Genomic DNA, 19,810 nt, shown 5'->3' with positions numbered 1-19,810 from the left:
GCCGTACCCACCCTCAAGCAGGAACCTCCCCTGCTGATCAAGAAGCTCTCGGACAAGGCCAAGCTGCCCACGCGCGGCAGCGCCTTCGCCGCCGGCTACGACCTGTACGCCGCGAACGCGACGACCATCCCCGCCCGCGGCAAGGCCCTCGTCGACACCGACATCTCCATCGCCGTGCCCGCCGGCACTTGTACGTGCTACCCACCCACCCCTCTTACTTTTCACTAATACTAACAACACCCCAAAAATCAGACGGCCGTATCGCTCCCCGTAGCGGCCTCGCTGCCAAGAACTTCATCGACACGGGCGCCGGCGTCATCGACGCTGACTACCGTGGCCAGGTCAAGGTGCTGCTGTTCAACCACGCCGACGCCGACTTCGCCGTGGCCGAGGGCGACCGCGTGGCCCAGCTCATCATCGAGCGCATCTACACCCCCGAGGTCGTCGAGGTTGCCGAGCTCGAGGAGAGCGTGCGCGGCGCCGGCGGCTTCGGCAGCACTGGTGCCAACTAAAGAGAGCTGATTACACTCTCTAGTTAGCCCCCATACACAGGACCTGCGCTCTCCCTTACGCACACCCGCGATAAGGAGGGCCTCGGAAGCCCCTAGCCTATTGGGGAGGGGGAGATTGGTATCAATTCTCATCCTCCCATTTATGAAGGGACTTGGAGCCGTGTTCTTGGTCGAGCTGGGTAATCACTTTGGCTCCTGAGGCCAAAGTGTAACGACAATGGATGAGAATACTATGAGAATTCCGACTAGGCGCATAGAGCGCTGAAGCTATTTTGAGGAGACTCGACAGCCCCGGACATGGAATCTTTGGACCGACAGTAGAGATATAAAGTGCGACAGATGCATCGGTACAACTCCAAAAGGTATGGGCGACAATATGACGGGAGTCAGCAATGTCAAATAGGAGGCGGTTGATAAATCAAAACGAGCTAACTAATAGCCAAAGTAAATGCAAAATAATACACCCAAATTCTCCGTGAATGCAACCCAATGTCTAACCCGCCGTAGTCTTGGTCTAGCCTCTCTGCCTTCTAGCATGCCTGTTCAGCATGCAATGCTTTTTTATATGCCTCTGCGTTATACCCAGAACTACTCCAGTTTCACCGCGCGGTATTCAATGACTGGCCCCCGTAGGCATCCCCAGTTCCTAGCCAATCTGAGCTCCGCCGCTCTGGACTTGAGAAGATGCACCGTCTTAGCCCGCTCCTCCTCGTTCAGTCCCTCCTCCTGCGCCGGCTCTCCCGCAAGCTCCCTGTCCAGCTCCGCCTGCATGGCCTCACAAGTACGGCTCAGGACCTCGTGCATACTCGCCAGCACCTTCTCCGCGGCTTTAGCGAGAGGAAGATCGAGCGCGTCAACGTCATCGTCGCTGAGCCAGCTGGCCTTGTCTTTCAGGGAAGACGACGCGACAGCCTCGCGCATTCGGACCACCATGAGCGCCGCGAACATGTCACCAGTGCCGCTGAAGTAGGCCTCGAAGACGGGGAACGTGATGCTGAACAGGCGCGACTTGCCAGTCGACGTGCGCGTAGAGCCCACCACCGACATGGTGTGCGCGGGAGGCCGGCTCTCTGGCGAGGCTTGTTCAGCAGTCAGGGGCAGCGATACGGATGTGATAACAATGTGCGGAAGGTTGTATCTGGAGTGCAGGGTCTCCACGGCAGCACGAAGCGAGGCGAAATCGGTAATCTTGACTTCAGAGAGTAACCTAACAGAATGTATGTCAGTAGGGGGTTATGGGGCAATCACCAGCGACGGCGGGAGCGCGACGACGTACTCGGCCTCGAACTGGTTAGGCAATATCAGATCTGCGAGGTGGACCAGTCCCCGATACGCCGGCACCACATCATCCGCCACGTAGAGCTTTCCGTTGTCGCCCATGACAGGATCGAGCACCCAGAAGAAGCTCCCGGGCTTCGCTTGCGACTTCTCCTTTAGCTCCTTCGCGATGTTACCTACGGCCTCGACAGCGGCGGCGCCGGGGACATAACCGGAAAGCATCATATCGAAGCGGTTGAGGTACGACTGTTTCAAGCCGTCCCACAGATCCGTGATCTCCTGCGCCGTGACCTTGGTGCCCTTCCATTGTCTGTAGCCGGTATGGTTGCCTTTTGGACGAGAGACGTGGGTTAGAGAACCAGGGATGCCTATGAGTTTATAAGGGGTGCGAGGACGGTGGCGCGCTCACTGAATTGTACCGTGTTCAAGGCCGCCACGTCGCAGCCCAACGACTGCAAGACGAACACGGCGATCTTGTTTCCTACGTTACTGTGCAGGTAGTCTGTCAGCAGCAGCCACGTGCGAGGTCTAGCACAAGTTGGAATGGCAGCAGAGAGGGACTTACCCCGAGACAACCTTCGCGATGAGGTTAGCTACGGCTCCGCGACGTGTGGGAGTGGACGATCTGTTTCCCTACATGACTTGCGACAGCCAGAACACTCGTCTCCGGCACCGGCGGTTCTGAATTCATCTTTGAGACTGGTGCAGACGTCTTCAACAGTGGTATACTGTCTGACGTAATGTATGGGTAAACTTAGTTGTAGAACATGCGGCTTTTTCCTCAGAGAGCCAAGGTTGGTATATGTAGACGAGAGGCTCAAAATGTTCTTGAATATGTCTTAGGTCAGAATTACAGATGGAAATATTGAGCATGGCCGTATCAAGCCGTTATCAGCCCAGATCATGGAAGATGACTCGAAAATTCCCATGGCTCCGGGTGACTTTCCGAATATACCCCGCCATGCAGATTGCCCCGCATTACTAAACAGCTGGGAGAGGAGGGTCACGATACGCCAGTAGATCGTATATTCGCAGCCATCGCCAACGTACCAATGGGAGTGCCTGGGAATAGAATCATTCTGGAATAACCTCACGTCCAATAGGGTGTTCAATTGACAGATTCGTAGAATGTTGTGTGAAGTTGTGGTGGGTGGTATTGATTGACATTATTCCGCATCGAGGTGCACATTTATGTCCCAAGACAGCCTCGAGCCCCAGTCGTGCGTTCCCCTGCATCATCTCTGCGACCCAACCGCCAGGTTTCTACCATCCATCCCGCCGGGAATGGACGAAAACAGACCTAGGCGTACCGAGGGTTGGGGTAGCTCACGTAGGTACCTAGTCAACCCATGGGCACACACAAAAACCCCCAAAACTTGAACCCATCAATAACTCGTATGCCAACCAATGCTCTTCATATTAAAACCGCACTGGCAGCATGGGTCAACAGTCTAACCTGCGCCTCGTTGCCAACCAAATGGTATTATCTCATGATCCTCGTCACTAACTCTGGAACGCGTGTTTTCTTCTTCCTTACTCCTCGTCGCCAATCTAGAGAGATAGTTAGCAAAGCTGTATGCAGCATAGTAGTCCACAATAGGCTATAGTAAATAAAGTAGCCTACCTTGGGCGCGAGGTAGAATCGCAGGTGACCGCTGTTCTTGTCGTTGCTCAACAAGTACTCTACCAGCAGAGGCACCTCGCTGGAGAGAGAGATTCTAACCCGGTCGGAAAGCGGTTGGGCCTTGCAGAAGTTGACTAGGTACTTGAGGGAGAAGGTAAGGGTGACGGGCTCGGTCAGCTCGATGTCGACGTTCTGGCCGGGCTTCTCGACATCGCTATGCGATCGAAGTGTCACGGAACCGTTGCCAATATCACCGTTTGCCGCGAACTTGATGCCATCCTTGTTTGCCTCGATTGTTACTGCGAAGAATTTTTGCATCAGTATACATGAACCAGAGTCGTAGCGCCACCAGGGGCGTAGCCAGGAGGGGTTAGAAATGCTTACCAGACTCGGACATGGCCATCAGATCCGTGCAGATACGCTTGAATTCAGAACTGGGCATCTGAATGGTGGCCGCGTACTCGGTCTCGGGGATACCAAGATGCTCCTGGTCGATGTCCATAAGCTTCAAGTCGTACTCGCTGATGCGGTCGTTATCGACGCTCTCGAGGAGCAGGTTGAGGGAGTCTGGAGCATCCTCGGCCTTGAGGGTCAGGACATCGTCGCTCTGGGCGGCGCGCAGAACCTTGGTGAGCGACACCAGGTTGACACCGAGGGCAATGTTGCGGTCGCATCGGTAGGGGCTGAAGGCGTCGGCCTTGAACATCATGGAGACGAGGGCGACATGGGAGTTGTCCATGGCCTGCAGCGCAATGCCAGAGTCATTGCAGTCGAAGTTGCAGTCCTGCACCAAGTCCTTGATGGAATCCACCACCTTCTTCAGCAGCATAGCCTGCTCGAGTCTGGCTTCCAACATGATGGCGGTGATGTGTATGAATTAGGTAATTCTGGAAAAAGAGAAGTAAAGAGGCCTTGCAGTATTGCAGGACGAAACAATGAGATAGATGGGTATCAAGAAACGTGGCGGAAAATGTGGTGAGATGATATGGTTGATGTTGTTGGTAGTTGGCAACTGAGCTTTCGGTCGAGAAAGCGAGTAGGCAGACGATATTTCCTTCTAAAGGTGGGTGGGATGCTGGCCCCGACGCGTCCAAAGTGGGCTTTTTAACGCGTTAGATGCTTAATTGACTGCCTGGTCGAGACGCGCTCGGTTGCCCTTCGCCTCCATTTTCGCGTAAAGCACCCGGGCCTCCTTAGGCCACCTACGCTGTTCGGATACCCCTGTATTCTTTCTTCCTGACTGCAAGCCCATGGCCATGTAAGCCAGATTGCATCCACAGAAACCCTATCGAAAAGCAAGTTACCTAATAACATTGAAGTACATAAGTAAACACCTAAGCTAGATTTATTGTTCGTTCTCCGACTTCCGTCCTCCTGCAAGAACTAGCATAGACTACGGCAGCGTCATCCTCTTCATCTGTCAAGAATCACCCCAAGTCTTTTGGCTTGCATCGTTCATGCTTTTGAAACATTATAGTCTAATCTGAGTATGTAATGGCTGGCTATAAGTATGTAGGTACTGTTGCATAGGAATTATATACAAAAAAAACCACATTGGAAAAATCAAACGATCGTGTAAGTGTTATTTTTTTGCAACCCAGAGCGATGCATGCCTTGCTTGCTCGAAAATGCCCTGCCAGCGCCTAAAAAGTCATCAAGTAAACGAGAAATAGAAAAAAGAGAAAAAATGGACAAGTCCGCCGTCGTACGAGGCTTGCAACAGTCTGCTGTCTAATCCAACTCCTTGATGCAGCCCGTATAATAATCACAGGTCATAATGCGTTTCGCACGCCCTGAACAGGTCAGGGCGTGATTATATGTGGTCATGAAAATCGACACAGGGAAAGAAAGCAAACCACCCTTCTCACGAAGTCACGGAGGCGGGAGCTCATACTATCCTTGTGAAGGTAGAGAGGCGGACAGGGTCAGCGGTCTTGTGCCATCCCCTATCGGCGATGCACCGAGACTCCTCCGTTTCGAGTTGCGGTGGCCGGGAGCGAGGGTTTCCTCGCCACGATGTTGCAAGACGCTCTTGAGTTCGCCCATGAACCATCCGCTCTCCATCGCCTTCTCGCGAGCAGCAATCTTAGATGCCCGTTCAGCTTGCATCGATCTGATCCTTTCCTCGCGGCTCATTGTACTTCTCGGCTTGGTGTTAGTTTCTGCAATTGCCTCATACTCCACAGGATCTGTCGTGAAGTTATTTGGACTGCCAGGCTCTGTTGGTGGCGAGTGGTCGCCTTCGAGTCTCCTGAGGGCTGCATCCGGACCGTCACTCTCCTCGGAAACCGATGCGAGTTCGCTTGTGGAAGTTACCGGGGACAGCAGACTGGCAGAGGAAACCCGTTTCCGCTCATTCCGGTTAATAGCCGAAGCCACTGCTGCTTTTCCAGTTTCCCATGCTTCCATTAAAGCCTTCAAGTCCTTTCCGATCATTTCGTACTGGCTCATGAACGTAGACCCCAGATGTGACATGTCGCCATGTTCGTCGTCGATGACTTTGTTGGATTCCTCAGCCAAGAGGACCATTTTTGCTTGCAGTCCGCGAATACTATTGTTCAGTAGCCCGATTTTTCTCACTTGATGCTTCCATTTCTCGCGGTCTGGACTAAGGGGCATGCCTGGACTCTTGAGATTGAATGCTGCCACATATTAGCACGGATTTGATGCCTGCTATCACGAATGTTGCAACTTACTTTCTTCAGCCATCAGCGCTCTCTGGATTTGCGCAGTGGCACTCTCCCGTTACGTCGTTGCAGAGCCGGAGGCCTTCCAATGCCGTGGTGAAGCGCAAATAATCGCTGCTTGCATCCTGCGGCTCGAGGCAAAACAGACTGAGCAGAAACATCTTGCGGAGGCCTTGGACGGTGACGTACGACTCCTTGAGCTTGCTGGTCATTTGAGAAACTTCGAGCCTGGCGGTTCTGAAGTCATCCAGAGAAGAGGCTATGCTCTCAGGGTCGCATTGTTTCCCTTGCTCGTGGAAACGCAGAAGGTCCTGGTTGCTGAACTCCCGAACCGCGCGCGCTGTCGTGAAATAGCGATTCATTATCTTGAGCATCTGGGCATTCAGTTCTCGCCTGATTTTGACGCTCTTGACGTTCTGCCCGCTGCCCTCGAGACGGCTGATGGGGGGAAGAGGTAGCGACCTGTATCCTAGGTTAGACTGGCGGGCACCAAAACCAAGATGACTTTAGAAGGGCAACTTACAGACGGTAGCCACGGGCAATCAGTTCGACTTCGGTGATGAAGCCTATAGCTGCCCCAGCCATGCTATCCAGCTCGGCCGAGTTCTGGATGAACAATTTGACCTGAGCTAGCGTCTGCACATGGATGTACTTGAGCCACTGCCGACGCATGTACACACTGAACCCAAATACCACCGAACATAGAGTGACTGCCGCAACCACCAGCCGCGTAAATGTGAAGTGGAAGACGCCTCCAATGTAGAACCAGCGAACGAGAGTAGCCGTCCCTATACCCAGGGCCGCTGCCACGATGGCGCCTTCCGAAGACCATGGTCGACCCTGCGAGCTCTCGCGCAAGTCGGGCACGGGCAAGTCGACCGGGAGGGGTGTCGAGGCGAATGGGGGTAACGTGTGCGTATCGAGGAGCTGCGACGAGTTGATGATCCACTGGAGTTGCTCGAGGAATTTGCGACTGCCATGGCCGTCCACCGTAGTCTTCACTGCTTTCTAAAAAACCGCCCGTCTCAGTCGCGACGAACGCATCTCGTGATTAGGGGTCCTTTTTTCTTCTTACCGTGTAGGCATGCTGGAATTTGTCTAGCTTCGGTATGTCCAGGTTCAGCGGGCTCGGTATCCGATTCTTGAACCTCCTGACCGGTTTCGCCTGGCCGCTGGGGGCGAAGCTCGGCTTCGGGCTCGTCGGGCTTGTCGGCGGCGACTCTTGGAACTCGGGCGACTGCTCGCTTTGGTCGTGGTCATCGGACTCGTGATCGGTGTCTTCTACAATGCCATGGCCTAGATACACCGGTAGTGTTAGACGTCTGCAGGCCATATGGTTCCTGACGGCATGTCGGCGCAGGCTCATGGAGCGAGCTAAACTTAAAGCCATGGTATCGCTATCATACCTTGACCCTCAAAAGAGGTTTGGTACTCGTCGTGAGGACCGCCCGGCTCATAAGAGGTCTCCATGTAATTGCGAGGTTGCACGATCGCTGTGGTCCATGTGTCGCAGCAATCTTACGGGGGATAAATCGAAATGTGGCACGGGGGTTCGCTACCATGGACGCTGGAGATTCGTCGTCGAGTGTGGCGGAGGGGTTGGGGAGAGGAGGTGATGCCTGGTCCTGGCCGTAGAGGGTTTGCGTCACGGAGTCCCGTCTGAGATATTCACACACACAAAGAAAGCTGCAGTATGTATTGTGTTAGATGGGATTGTCGATCCCTTTGACAGGTAAGACAGCGAATAGGCACTAGTTACGGAAGGGTATTGTCGAACTCTGGCCCGGCGGGAAAAGGGTGAAATGGATTGTTTATTCAACAAAGATGCCCCGGTGGATATTATGTTGCATTGTATTATGGACGGCCCAGGATGGTCAGGACGGTCAGGACTTGGTACGCTCAGGACGGAGAGGCTAGCCGTGCAGGCATGTCACCAGCTTCATCTTAAAGTGTCCGAGATGAGCCTCCTGTTCGAGTAAGGAAAAGCCGTGGAGGAACCAACTTTCCCCATGTTACCCACACAGCGACTCATTAACGGCGGTTGGCTTAGCGCCAGGGCGAAGTCGAATCATCGATGTTCTGGAAATCGGTGCTCGGCCCCTTACTGGGTACAGCTTGCTCTAGCCAGGCCACACCCAGGCCACTTGCAGTACGGTAGCACAGCAGTAGGCACGAGTTATGTAGCTACCATCGTTGCCATGTTACTTTGGATCATGGATGATGATCCGCGAGATCCATTGATGATGCCAGGGCCGTACCCGGATACTTGGAGAAGTCCTAAATTACCCAATGACAGCAAATTGCTGTTTCCTGCCAGTGGGGACCACGAGACCCTTTCCTCGCAGCGCATTACGCAGCAACTGCTTTCTTTCTCGAGGGCACTGATTGCATGTGAACCTGAGCATTTCATGTTCTGGAATTGACTTTCGTTTCGTTTGCCCTATTTCATCCTCTGAAACGACTGTGCCGAGTCGCTCTCGTTTACGGGTACCACACCTAAGGTAATCAGTGAGGCGGCCTGACGGAGTTACTTTTTGGCGGTGGCGGCTCCGAACCAACATATGTCAGGCATGTAGATGCACGCATGCAGCATCTGCCGGTGTCAGGTGTCTCGTGTCTCTCATGTCTGTACGGATACCCGGATAGTGGATGTACATAACATCGCATGTCTAAAGATACGCACGTCCACGGCCCGGCTTTAGTAAAGTGGCTCTTGGGGGCTCAAGCCTCTTTGCCAACACGTTGACTATGAGGCATTCTTCTGGACTATTGCTCCATCGCGGGCTGTCTGTCAGCTTGTACGACTATCGCGGCCGCCATTTACACTAGGATCCGGCGCCAAAAGTGTCTGTCAATCTGTCAATTAACCCAAATTCCAAATGAGATCACATAGTTCAATAGCTGCACCCTATCAACCTTCTTATTTCAAGAACCCTCGGCGTTTGCCCATCTTCTAGGTTTTCTAACTACGGTAGGCCTTCCGGCGTGGCTGAGACCCCCCCCCCCCCAGGCCCTCTTACAACCCACCAATAACAGGTACCTGGCACCACTGAAGCGCCCGCCCGCCCACACGCAGCCCGCAGCCCAGCCTGGCCTCAGTCTGCCAATTGAGCCGCGACCAACTAACGGCCCAACGTCAAGATCCAAGAGCAGCAGCAGCCAGCCAGCCAACAGCAGTCAGTATCAGGCGAAACGACAACGCATATACGACAGCCCAACAACATGCCTACCGAGCGCGAATTCCAGGTCGCGCCGATTGTGCCGGAATCGGTGATGCACAACACAAAGGTATGACCTTTTCCTTTGTTTCGCATCTGAGTGTGCGTCTGGTGGTGGCATTGGTGGGCAGTTTGGCCGCCGAGCATGAATCAAGGCCAGCCCCGAAACGAAAACGAAAACGACCAGACGGGCAAGACATAGCCCACGGCGAGAATGGCCGCAGTTGCTGTCGCACCTGGTGTCGCAAGCAGAGGAAAATGACGGCATTGGGTACTGATTACTGACATCATCGTCGTATGTGTGCAGGTGCTCTCGAACCTGCAGTCTCTCACAGCTTCCATCTTCGGCGTCGCGGCGGGCATCCTGGGCCTCGAATCCTACAGCGGCTTCCTTTTCTACTTCATCTTCACCATCCTGACGACGATACTCTTCTATGCCTTCCGCGTGGCCCCCACCTCACTCAAGTCCGGGCTGGGACCTTTGGATACTGGCAGATATTTCCGGTCACAATACGAGTTCTGGGCTGGCGGTGTCATGGGCGGAATGGCTGGCTATATCTTGACGTGGACGTTATTCTACGGTTTAGTGAGGGCGTAATGGAAGCACCGGGGTCGAGTCGTCGTTCAAGGGGATCAATGACGGTGCTATAGTCACCTAAAAAGATAGCATATCTGGTTAAGACAAAGAAGGAAGACTCAAGAGAAATGCGTATTGATCTTATCTACCACCGCTTAACGTGACAGGCGACAAGTATTCAGTACAAGACACTGCACTTTCGTATGATCCAGGGTCTTGGTGATGGGCGTGATATAGCTAGGGGTTGGCAATGAGCTGCTGGTAATGTAATGGCTGTTTGGTATTATACTATTCTAACTTGAACGAGTAACCAATATGTTTATACTAAAAGAAAGCGCTACTTTAAGAACCTTCGTTATCGTGGTGAAGTCATTCAGCGATTTCAACGACCTTCCCGACATAACCCTCCAGGCCCACGCTATTGCTCCCTTCCATTAAGACCACCTGAGACCCCATCTCTATCCACTCCCTACTTGATAGGAGTTCCAACGTGACGCTGTATTCGGGCGAGTTCGACGGTTCAGCGTCGTCTTGGCCGCCATGAGCAGGGTCGAGCTCGATACTCTCGGCCATGTTGAAGACGTCATCTGCCTCCCCGTCCGCTCGGCTAACACTGTCAGGCAGCTGACGTGACACTCGTAGAATGCGAGCGGCTGTCCTGACGGTGGCAACGTAGACGTTGACGAGTGTAGTACCGCCGCCAGTGAGGCTTGCGACTCTAGGGTCCTTGAAGATTGCAGTGAAACCGGAAGCCGCTTGCAGGGACAGTCCAGTGTCTAACATATGCTGGCTAGGAATCGCTAGAACCTGGCCTTTCCGAATAAGGCCGCGGAATGCCCTCACTTGCTCGATTTCGGAGTCTTGGTCTACAGGAGTGCCAACGTCGTCGAGCACGATTTGTATGGTGCCGGCTTGGCCAGGGCCCATGGTTCGTACTGGGAGCCGCAGGTTACGGATATTGACCACTTTGGCGTTATGCCACTCTCCCTTGACGGCGGACGCTGGGACCGCATTTCGCGAGGCTATGCGTGCGAGCTCGCTTGATGAAGGGTGCGATACAGACAAGCCATATCCCGGGGTAGGATGATCGCGAGGTATCTGGCCACGGGCTTCGTCCTCGTCCGCCGGGAAAGGCCCAATGACCACCCGATCACCCACCGATATCCGGCCGAAGCGTAGATAGCCAGCAACCACAATGGCCTTGCCATCAGAGGCGCGAGTCGATGTTTGTACGACGCGTGACTCTAGCTCGTATTTATCATCAGTGTGGAAGAGTGCCTCTGGTTGTTCAGGGTTCAAAACTAGGGGAGCATAATCTCGTGCTGTTGGTGGTGGTGGCATGGGTAGGCTTGCAAGCAGCGCGTGAACCAAATCGATGCCTTGCCCTTTCACTGCGCTTGCCAAGACAACGGGCACTATGGATAGCAGGCTCGTAGCTCTCGATATAGGTTCCACGACTTCTCTCTGAACCTGCTGCTGGCTTGAGACGGGGATCTCTGTGAGCACGCTGTTGTTAGCAGCATTTGGCGTTAGCAGCTTTGGTGTTCGGCCGGCATTCTTGATTTTGGAAAAGACCTGGTTGAGGTTGCTTTTCAAGGCATCTTTGGTCGCAACATCAGATTTGGTTACTACGATGACCATCGGGACCTCTAGCAGTAGACAGAGATCCAAATGGGTCAGCGCAAGATTGAGGCTATCGGCCATGTCGCCAAGGTCGTCAGTGGTACCAGACAAGGAATGACCGGGCCGTGCTGCAACGCTTCCACCGTTTGCTGTGATGCAGAGGAACGTCCAGTGAGGTGCCCACCCAACGAGGCCTCGCATGATGGTCCTACGGAACCGCAGGTGGCCGGCAGAGTCGGAGAAGAAGACCATTCGACCAGCTTCGGAATGGTCGTGGATGTCCGTCCACGCCTCGATGTCAACACTGGCGTAGTTGAAGATATCCTGATCTTTGTAGCCAATCAACTCCTGAGCCACAGACGAAGTCTGGCCAGAAACCCGCTCGTGTCGATGCTTCAGTAAATTGATGCGGCTGCTCCCACGACCATTGTCTAGGGTGCCGTTTGCGAGCGTACCAAGCAGTGTGGTCTTCCCAGATGTAGTTGGCCCAATGATGGAGACGCGGAGTTGTTCTGTCTGAGACGCATCCTTTGCAGGGTCCGCCGAAGAGCCCTGGTGCCCATGAGCTTGATCACCGTCGTCATTGGGGTCCTTTTGAGGTTCAAGTATAGGCATAACCAGTGCTTCGGCTACCCAGAGGTCGGTATGGTGTCGAACCGGGTCTTTCGGCGGCTGGTCATCTGGCGACGGCTGCTCAATCCACTCGCAATTGCCCACAACCTTCATTCGTTGCACATCGACTCGGCAACCTAAGCTTGCCGCGATGATCTTCAGCGTCGTCATACTCTCATCCATCTCGTCCTTAGTCAACCCTATGAACTCGCCATCATCGGCCACCCCTATCTCATACAGTGCACCGTTCGACTCCTCTAACCCAGGAAGTAGTCTTTGAGGTTTTTGTAGGAATTCAAGGCTTTCGTGGTCCTCGGGCAGCTTCGGGATTACTAGATCGCCCCTGGCTTTCGCGTGGTTCGGCGAAGACTGCTGTAGCCTCCAGAGTAATTGCGTCGTGAGCTGTTGCAGCCTTGTCTGGCGAGTTTGGCTCATATTCGCTGCCGGCTGTCGTAAAGGCCTCGACCGGGAACCTGACGCCTTAATACTCGTGCTCATCATCTCGTACTTCCTGCGCCCACGCAGCAGAAGATGGAGCTTGTATTCGATCGGCCCTTCTTGCGGCTCTGCCTCCAGCCGGTCAATGTCTGGCTCTCCGGCCTGGTTTGGTTCATCATGGCTGCTAGGAGATGAGCCACCTGTTCCCGAGTTCTTTGAAGACTCTTCGGGCCTCAACCAGGGCGACGATACCCTAGGGGGGTTTGGGTCGAATGTGAAGACAGAAGCCATCTTGTTTCCGAGCCTTCCCTCCCAAGTAGCTGCTGTCCCAGAATAGCCAAGCCAAGAGTTATTTCGCGGCCAGTACTGATTGGCACTCCTAGCTAAACCCTGTTACACGGAGTTGAAGTAGTATATTTTTTGTTTTGCTTCTTATTGGAGTATGGTCCTGCGCTATACGAGTGATCATTTTCAGGCAATTAGATGCTGCGTCTTGGAAGGCCTGGAGATTTCCTGGGGACGTCAAGTTATTGGAGAAAGCGAGTTGTATCAATCATGCAGAGAAGTCGGTAAGCATAATTTCGATAAGCAAACACTCAAGAGTGATGTTGCCAGCGTATAGTATATATACGAATTCGATGCATTCAAAGTAAGGCTCAGGAGCCAAGATATTAAGTCAGACCGGACTCTTAGAGAGATTGATGAGTCGACATGATAGCTCCGACTCCGGTTCAAATGGGTGCAAGTAAGCAACGTGGAAAGAACAACGGCTGAAAGTGCCCGAGTATGTTATGCAGGGGAGGTACCACGTCACCCACTCACTTGGTATGGGGCAGTAACGGTGAACCAGTCACCCCGTCGACTTCCAACCCCGTGCCCCGTTCAGAAAAGCATTCGATTTAGGAGTCAATCACCAGTTTGCCATGCCCAATGCCACCCAGCCACAGCACAGTACCAACTGCCTGTGGCATTCCTCATATACTGGTCGGAGAGGCAGATGGCAGGCATGATCTTGATACATAGTAGTAGTAATGGAATGGACATAGCACGCCTTTTTAGTAGCTGTTGCCCCCCATCCTCCACCCATATGCTATGAGCTGAATGTGGTAAAAATAAACTGGCCCCAGCACATGTGTATCGACAGATCGACCTTTGCAAATTGCGGATACAGAACATAACCATTTCTAGAATACTTCCGGATGAAATCGATCCTTTTTTAGAAATGAAGATTTAATTCCAACAATTGGACTCAATTAACATGTTTTATTGGCCCCGGGTTAGGCGCCAGGTCAGTAGCTAGGTGTTCTGAAAGCAACCTCCGATCATCACATATCAGGTACAGGTCTTTATGCATGTACTGTCACTACCTACCTACCGCTTGCCTCCCACCTCCTGTCCTCTAACAACGCATGCACCCCGTATTCCAGTGGTGTGAGTTCCGATAGTGGGGGCCTTTGTCGCTAGAATCGCCTCCGGCTCCCGTGGCTGAGCTCTAGTCTTCGTGTTGCCACAATACCTTTAAAAAGAATGCGTCTGCCTTACGCCGTACCCCAGTCAACGGAGATGCGAGTTGCGCAGCTAGGAGCCTGACGAGTACAAATGTGGCTTGGAATTGGGACTCCTGGTCCGTTCAACATCAACTGTTGAGCAAAGGGGATTCCATTTGATGTATCAGCATCGAAAGATTTGGAAGGGGAATATGTTGCATGTATGTACCGACAAGTGCCCAATCTGCAGGCGAGAACCCTGAAAAAGGGGACTGGAGAAGGCGGTTTGGGTGATCAGTGGATCGGCATTGCTGGAGGGTGCCCGTGGTGCTCTTGCGAAACGCACCTAAGACAAACCAAAACCGCCTTTCAAGCCCCACCATTACCCTTTAAAGGTCGACCCAGCCCAGCTCACCCCCCTTTGCCTTTAATGAAGCAGACGCATACTTGAACAACAACAACGTCTTTTACCTAATAACCATTCCACTCCTTACGGCGACGACGTACGGCTCTCTATTCACAACTACCCGAATCTCAAGAAACACGCCTGCCGGCCGTGTTTGCATCGATTAATCCCTCTATTCGATTAGTCTCGGCTTGAAGACCGGAAATCATACAAAATGGGGCGATTTGGCTTTGGCAAGAAGGACGAGGAGGCCAAGAACCCGTACGCCAAGTCCGGAGGCAACGACCCCTATGCGACTCCCATGACAGGTAATTATGACGAGCTCCCCACGCTGCTGCTGGCGCAACAAAGTGTGTTAACACCCTACAGGTGCCCAGGCGACTTACAACCAGTACAAGAACCAACCATACGGCGGCGGCGGTCTCCCTAGCGGTCCTCGTGCCACCCCGGGTGGTCTCCCAGGCGGACCCCGTGGCGGCGCGCCTCCGGTCAGTCGCAACGGCAGTATCGCATCGAACGAGACTGCTCCCCCTCCCTACAACAACAACCAATCCTCGGGCGGATACTCGAACGAAAAGTTCGGATCGGCTGGCGGCTACGGTAGCTCGCGGTACGACAACGGTGGAGGCGCAGGCAGGGGCGCTCGAGGCCCCGGAGGCTACGGTGGCCTCGGCGGCAATGATGACTCCACCAGAGATGCTCTCTTCTCAGGTGCACAAGAGCGAGCCCAGAGACAACAGCAGCAACCAGCGCCTGGTCCCGGAGATTATGGCAACCCCAGTACTAGCTATGGAGGCTACGGCGAGGTAAGGATCAGGCCCCTTGCTCCTGGCTTGAGAGGGTAGTGCGTGCTAACAAAGTCTTCAAACCAGCACCGTGAACTCACTGCCGAAGAGCAAGAAGAGGAGGAGGTCCAGGATGTTAAGCGCCAGATCAAAGAAACCAAGATGGCCGTAAGTTGAACTTTCTGAATCCGATACTCCTAGCCTCATCCGCTGACCATTCCAGTCTGCCAACTCTGCCGAGAACTCGGAACGTATTGCGTCGCAAGCCGTTGAAACAGCCTTGGGTACTTACGCCAGACTTGGCGCCCAGCATGAGCGCCTCAACTACACCGAGACGCTCCTTGACAAGGCCAGCACATCTACACGTGAGGCCGATGTCTCGACAAAGAAGCTTAAGAGCCTGAACCGCAGCATGTTCGCCGTGCACGTCAACAACCCCTTCACATCAAGCAAGCGTACCAGGGAGATGGAAGAACGCACTTTGAGCAACCACCGAGCTGACCGAGACATGCGCGATGCCACTCGCAAATCCGGATACGACGCGAACTCTCGAATGGAGCAGGGCTTTAAGGAGATCGATAAGGCTCAAAGAAGCTCCGAAAAGTGGTCGCGGTCCAGTGGAGCCGAGAAGTCCAAGTATGCATTCGAGGATGACTCGGAGGACGACCAGAACGAGGACCGTATTGATGACGCCATGGCGCGCACTGCTGGCCACGTCACGACGTTGAACAGCGTGGCCAAGTTGATGGGCAAGGAGATTGAGGATCAGAACCAGCTCATAGATCGACTGGGTGACAAGGTATGTCCTTGCAAGGAACACGATACACGGATATATGCTAACGGCCATCTAGAGTGTCCGGCTCGACGACGCTGCCAGGCTCAATACGGAGAGGCTGAAGCGCATCCGTTAAGTAAGAGGACGAGATGTTCAACCAGGCGCCAGCAGAGCATGCGCCGCGCTTGGGGGGCTTTCTATGGGTTTGGAATACGGCACATAGTTCGGATACGTCTGGTATCCGCAGCTATGCCGTTGGATAGTTGGGTCCTGGCCATAGATGATGAGATTGATACAATGAAGGCATTACGCGCGCTTTTTAATCTTTGTGTTTTGCTGTTCAGATAGATCGGACATGGGACATTTCGTACTGGATCTCCCTACCACAAGCGTTGTGACGAATGATTACAAGTTTCCTTTCGTGTCACTGGCCTTCCCCATGATTGTCACTGCCGCATCGTCGTTGGTTCTTCTCGTAGGCATTACACGACAGTCGTTACCGACCGGAATAACCACATGAGTGTACGAGCAACACCGCGTATGCATAGCGCTTCCAGTCCTTCGATACCGGTTATTACCCAAGATTGCTAGCTGTACCATCGACGACATTCCATTACTTACCTGTGATTCCACCCAGTATCAGACGTTCGTTAGTACGCTTGTTTATTGCCAGCTATTAGTTATTCAATTGCGATACACTGGGTGTGCATATCAGTCCTCGTTGATTCCAATGCTTAACCCGGAATAAGCAATGGGACCTCACATGCAGGTATGTAAAGCTGAAGAGCTGCAGGCTGGGGCTAGTCCAGTGGTGGGTCCCCATGGGCAACTGGAAAAAACAAGCTAAACTTAAATCTATTCTGGTACTGTACTTTTTCATTCATTCTGCCCATCTGGATTCCATTGCTACCACGCGCCCGCCCATATAATATCACACAAAATGACAACTGAAAGGCCGTCAAAACGGCGTAAGCAGAATGGAAATGAGAGCGGGCTCATCAATATTGGGGGCCGGATGGTCGATTTTGGTTTCAATAAAGTGAAAAACCAACCGCCCAAACCGAAGGAGCAGCAGCAACCACAGGAGCCGGAGCAACCACAGGAGCAGCAGCCGGAAGAGCCAAAGGTCGATCAGACGAAAAATGGCAACAGCAAGAAGCGCAACGGCGGCAAGCCCAAGCAAGATACGCCGTTGCTCAAGGCGCGCAAAGCGTTGCCCATCTGGGCCCATCAGAAGGAAATCCTCGCGAGTATTGGAGGCAGCCAAGATGTGCTCATGATCATGGGAGAGACTGGTTCCGGAAAGAGTACCCAAGTGCCACAGTTCCTCTGCAACGAGGACTGGTGCCGCCGGAAGAAGGTCAAGGTCGCGGGGCAGAGCGATCCCGTGAACGTCGGGGGCATGATTGCCATCACCCAGCCGCGGCGAGTCGCAGCTACCACCTTGGCCAACCGGGTGGCCCGCGAGATGGGCACGCCGCTCGCGCCTGGAATGAAGGAGGGGTCTGTCGGATATTCCGTGCGATTCGATCACAACGTGCCTAAAGGCACCAAGATCAAGTTTCTTACCGAGGGTATGCTCCTGCAGGAGCTTTTGCGTGACCCCAACTTACGGCAATACAGCGCGGTGGTCGTCGACGAAATCCACGAAAGGAGTGTTGATGTTGATATGATTGCTGGTTTCCTTAAACAGATCGTTTCGGGGAACAAGGAAGGACGTGGAGGTATCCCTCTGAAGGTCGTTATCATGAGTGCAACGGCAGATGTGGAACGAATACAGGAGTTCTTTGAATCGCCAGCATCTGATGAGGAGTCTAAATCTCAACAATCCGTACAGCTTCTGCGGATCAAGGGACGTCAGTTCCCAGTCGAGATCAAGCATACAGAACGGCCCGTACCCAACATTCGAGACGCGCTGTACAAGCAGATCACCCAGATCCACGAGGGAGAGCCACTTCCAGGAGATATACTCGCCTTCCTGAGCGGACAGGAAGATATCGAGGCTCTGCAGCGACTCATAGAAGATTATGGCGCTAGCCTTGCTTCCAACGTCCCCAAGCTCTTACCCTGCCCTTTGTACGGGCAATTGTCAATGCAAGCACAACAGGCCGCCTTCCGACCCGCTCCGAAATTCACGCGCAAGGTCATCTTGTCAACCAATATTGCTGAGACCTCCGTTACCGTTCCTGGAGTTCGATTTGTTATCGACTCAGGAAAAGCCAAAGTCAAGCAGTTCCGCTCACGGCTGGGCATGGAATCTCTCCTCGTCAAGCCGATTTCGAAATCATCAGCTACGCAGAGGACAGGTCGTGCTGGTCGTGAAGGGCCGGGTAAATGCTTCAGATTATTCACGGCAGAGGCTTATGAATCGCTCAGCGAGGCCGATCTCCCGGAGATCCTGCGTAATGACGTTCTTGGAGCGATCCTCACTATGAAGGCGCGTGGTATCAACGACGTATTCTCTTTCCCTTTAATGGACTTTCCCGACGTCGATTCGGTTGAAAAGGCACTCGTACAGCTCCATTTCCTAGATGCGATTGCCGACGACGGATCCATCACGGAGATCGGTCGAAAACTCGCTCTGTTTCCCGTGTCAGCCCAATACGGAAGAGTATTACTGGCGGCTTCCGAACCGCAGTATGACTGTGTCCTGGAAGTGATCGACATCATTTCATGCATCACTTCAGGCGAGAGCATATTCTACCAGTTGCAGATGGAAGAGGAGCGCGAAGAGGTGGAGGAGCTTCGCAAGGAGCTCTACCGTCGCGAGGGTGATATCCTCACCTACCTGACTGCCATGCAACGGTATACGGCGGAACACGCGGACCGGGTCGAGTGGTGCAAGAAGCGCAAGATCAACCTGCGCAACATGAAGCAGGCCCTCAACATCCGCACGCAGCTGCGAGGAATGTGCCTCAAGGAGAAGCTCCTGAAGGAGAAGCCGCTGCCTGATCCCCAGCCATTCGAGCCCCTGACCCCGGAGAAGGGCGAGGCCTTGCTAAAGTGCTTCCTGAAGGGGTTCGTCACCAAGTGCGCTCTTCTGGCGCCGGACAGTAGCTATGTCACCACACACGGCAAGCACCTGGTCTCCATCCATCCATCCAGTGTGCTGCACGGGCAGAAGAAGGAGGCAATCATGTTTTTGGAACATGTGTTTACGCAAAAGAATTACGCCAAGAAGGTTAGCGCTATACAGGCGGACTGGATCATCCAGGCATTGACTAAATAGTGGTAGAAAATGGGATAAGCGATTAATACAAGTTACAAGCCTGCTCTTATGGAAATGGTACACTATTGAATAACTTCGTTGCCCCGACTCTGTAAGTCGCTTACCAGGAATAACACCACCACGAGCCAGCTGAACCCATTGTCGCCTATTTCATTGCTGCCATTTATCCCGTTTCTATCTCGGTTATATCACTGCTCCCAGCTATCCCTCTCTACTAGTTATTCTGGTACTGCCATTATCCCGACTCTAGCTAGCTATGCCGTGCTTCCCGGTTATCCCGTTGCTGCTGCTGGTTACTCCGTTGCTACCAGTCACTCCGTTATGACCTTGTTGCTGGTAGCTCTTCCGCTATCACCCGCTATCCTGTCGTTGCCAGTTATTACGTTGCCAAATATCATGTTGCTGCTACTCATCTCGTCGTTCAAGATATAACTACCGGCCATCTCGTTCCTGCCAGTTATTGCACTGCCAGATATCCCATTACTATCAGTTATTCCGTTGTCGTCATATCGCTGCTATTTGTTACGTTGCCAGATATCCCGTTACAGCCAGTGACCCC

The 19,810-nt window shown here is 53.3% G+C and overlaps 7 protein-coding genes across 7 annotated transcripts; 3 read left to right on the top strand and 4 right to left on the bottom strand.

The window, feature by feature from the left end:
• Nucleotides 1-1,100: 1,100 nt before the first annotated feature.
• On the bottom strand, nt 1,101-2,481 carry PG985_007188 (pyridoxal kinase; the record flags this gene model as incomplete). The annotated part of the gene is made up of 4 exons (XM_066826957.1): nt 1,101-1,719; nt 1,789-2,119; nt 2,200-2,350; nt 2,428-2,481. 4 exons carry the CDS (start codon nt 2,479-2,481, stop codon nt 1,101-1,103), a joined length of 1,155 nt encoding a protein of 384 aa, XP_066684632.1.
• An 842-nt stretch (nt 2,482-3,323) lies between these two features.
• On the bottom strand, nt 3,324-4,270 carry PG985_007187 (uncharacterized protein; the record flags this gene model as incomplete). The annotated part of the gene is made up of 3 exons (XM_066826956.1): nt 3,324-3,341; nt 3,415-3,713; nt 3,799-4,270. 3 exons carry the CDS (start codon nt 4,268-4,270, stop codon nt 3,324-3,326), a joined length of 789 nt encoding a protein of 262 aa, XP_066684631.1.
• A 1,037-nt stretch (nt 4,271-5,307) lies between these two features.
• Nucleotides 5,308-7,491, bottom strand: PG985_007186 (uncharacterized protein; the record flags this gene model as incomplete). The annotated part of the gene is given in 5 exon segments (XM_066826955.1): nt 5,308-6,056; nt 6,111-6,153; nt 6,164-6,563; nt 6,625-7,109; nt 7,177-7,491. The coding sequence occupies 5 exon segments, from the start codon at nt 7,489-7,491 to the stop codon at nt 5,308-5,310; spliced, it is 1,992 nt and encodes a 663-aa protein (XP_066684630.1).
• Nucleotides 7,492-9,323: 1,832 nt separating this feature from the next.
• Nucleotides 9,324-9,917, top strand: PG985_007185 (ER membrane protein complex subunit 6; the record flags this gene model as incomplete). The annotated part of the gene is made up of 2 exons (XM_066826954.1): nt 9,324-9,389; nt 9,627-9,917. The coding sequence occupies 2 exons, from the start codon at nt 9,324-9,326 to the stop codon at nt 9,915-9,917; spliced, it is 357 nt and encodes a 118-aa protein (XP_066684629.1).
• A 348-nt stretch (nt 9,918-10,265) lies between these two features.
• Nucleotides 10,266-12,860, bottom strand: PG985_007184 (GTP-binding protein 2; the record flags this gene model as incomplete). Its single annotated transcript, XM_066826953.1, has 1 exon — nt 10,266-12,860. The coding sequence occupies one exon, from the start codon at nt 12,858-12,860 to the stop codon at nt 10,266-10,268; it is 2,595 nt and encodes an 864-aa protein (XP_066684628.1).
• A 1,816-nt stretch (nt 12,861-14,676) lies between these two features.
• PG985_007183 (uncharacterized protein) lies at nt 14,677-16,158 on the top strand (the record flags this gene model as incomplete). The annotated part of the gene is made up of 5 exons (XM_066826952.1): nt 14,677-14,770; nt 14,832-15,268; nt 15,335-15,415; nt 15,471-16,046; nt 16,099-16,158. 5 exons carry the CDS (start codon nt 14,677-14,679, stop codon nt 16,156-16,158), a joined length of 1,248 nt encoding a protein of 415 aa, XP_066684627.1.
• Nucleotides 16,159-16,962: 804 nt separating this feature from the next.
• PG985_007182 (P-loop containing nucleoside triphosphate hydrolase protein) lies at nt 16,963-19,251 on the top strand (the record flags this gene model as incomplete). The annotated part of the gene is made up of 1 exon (XM_066826951.1): nt 16,963-19,251. One exon carries the CDS (start codon nt 16,963-16,965, stop codon nt 19,249-19,251), a length of 2,289 nt encoding a protein of 762 aa, XP_066684626.1.
• Nucleotides 19,252-19,810: the final 559 nt, after the last annotated feature.

This window comes from Apiospora marii, assembly GCF_038362585.1.
Source record: "Apiospora marii strain CBS 49790 chromosome Unknown utg000004l_segment0_segment1, whole genome shotgun sequence".
Taxonomy (NCBI): Eukaryota; Fungi; Ascomycota; class Sordariomycetes; order Amphisphaeriales; family Apiosporaceae; genus Apiospora; species Apiospora marii.
Note: the sequence above shows the minus strand (reverse complement) of the source record. Positions and strands in the feature narration are given on the sequence as shown.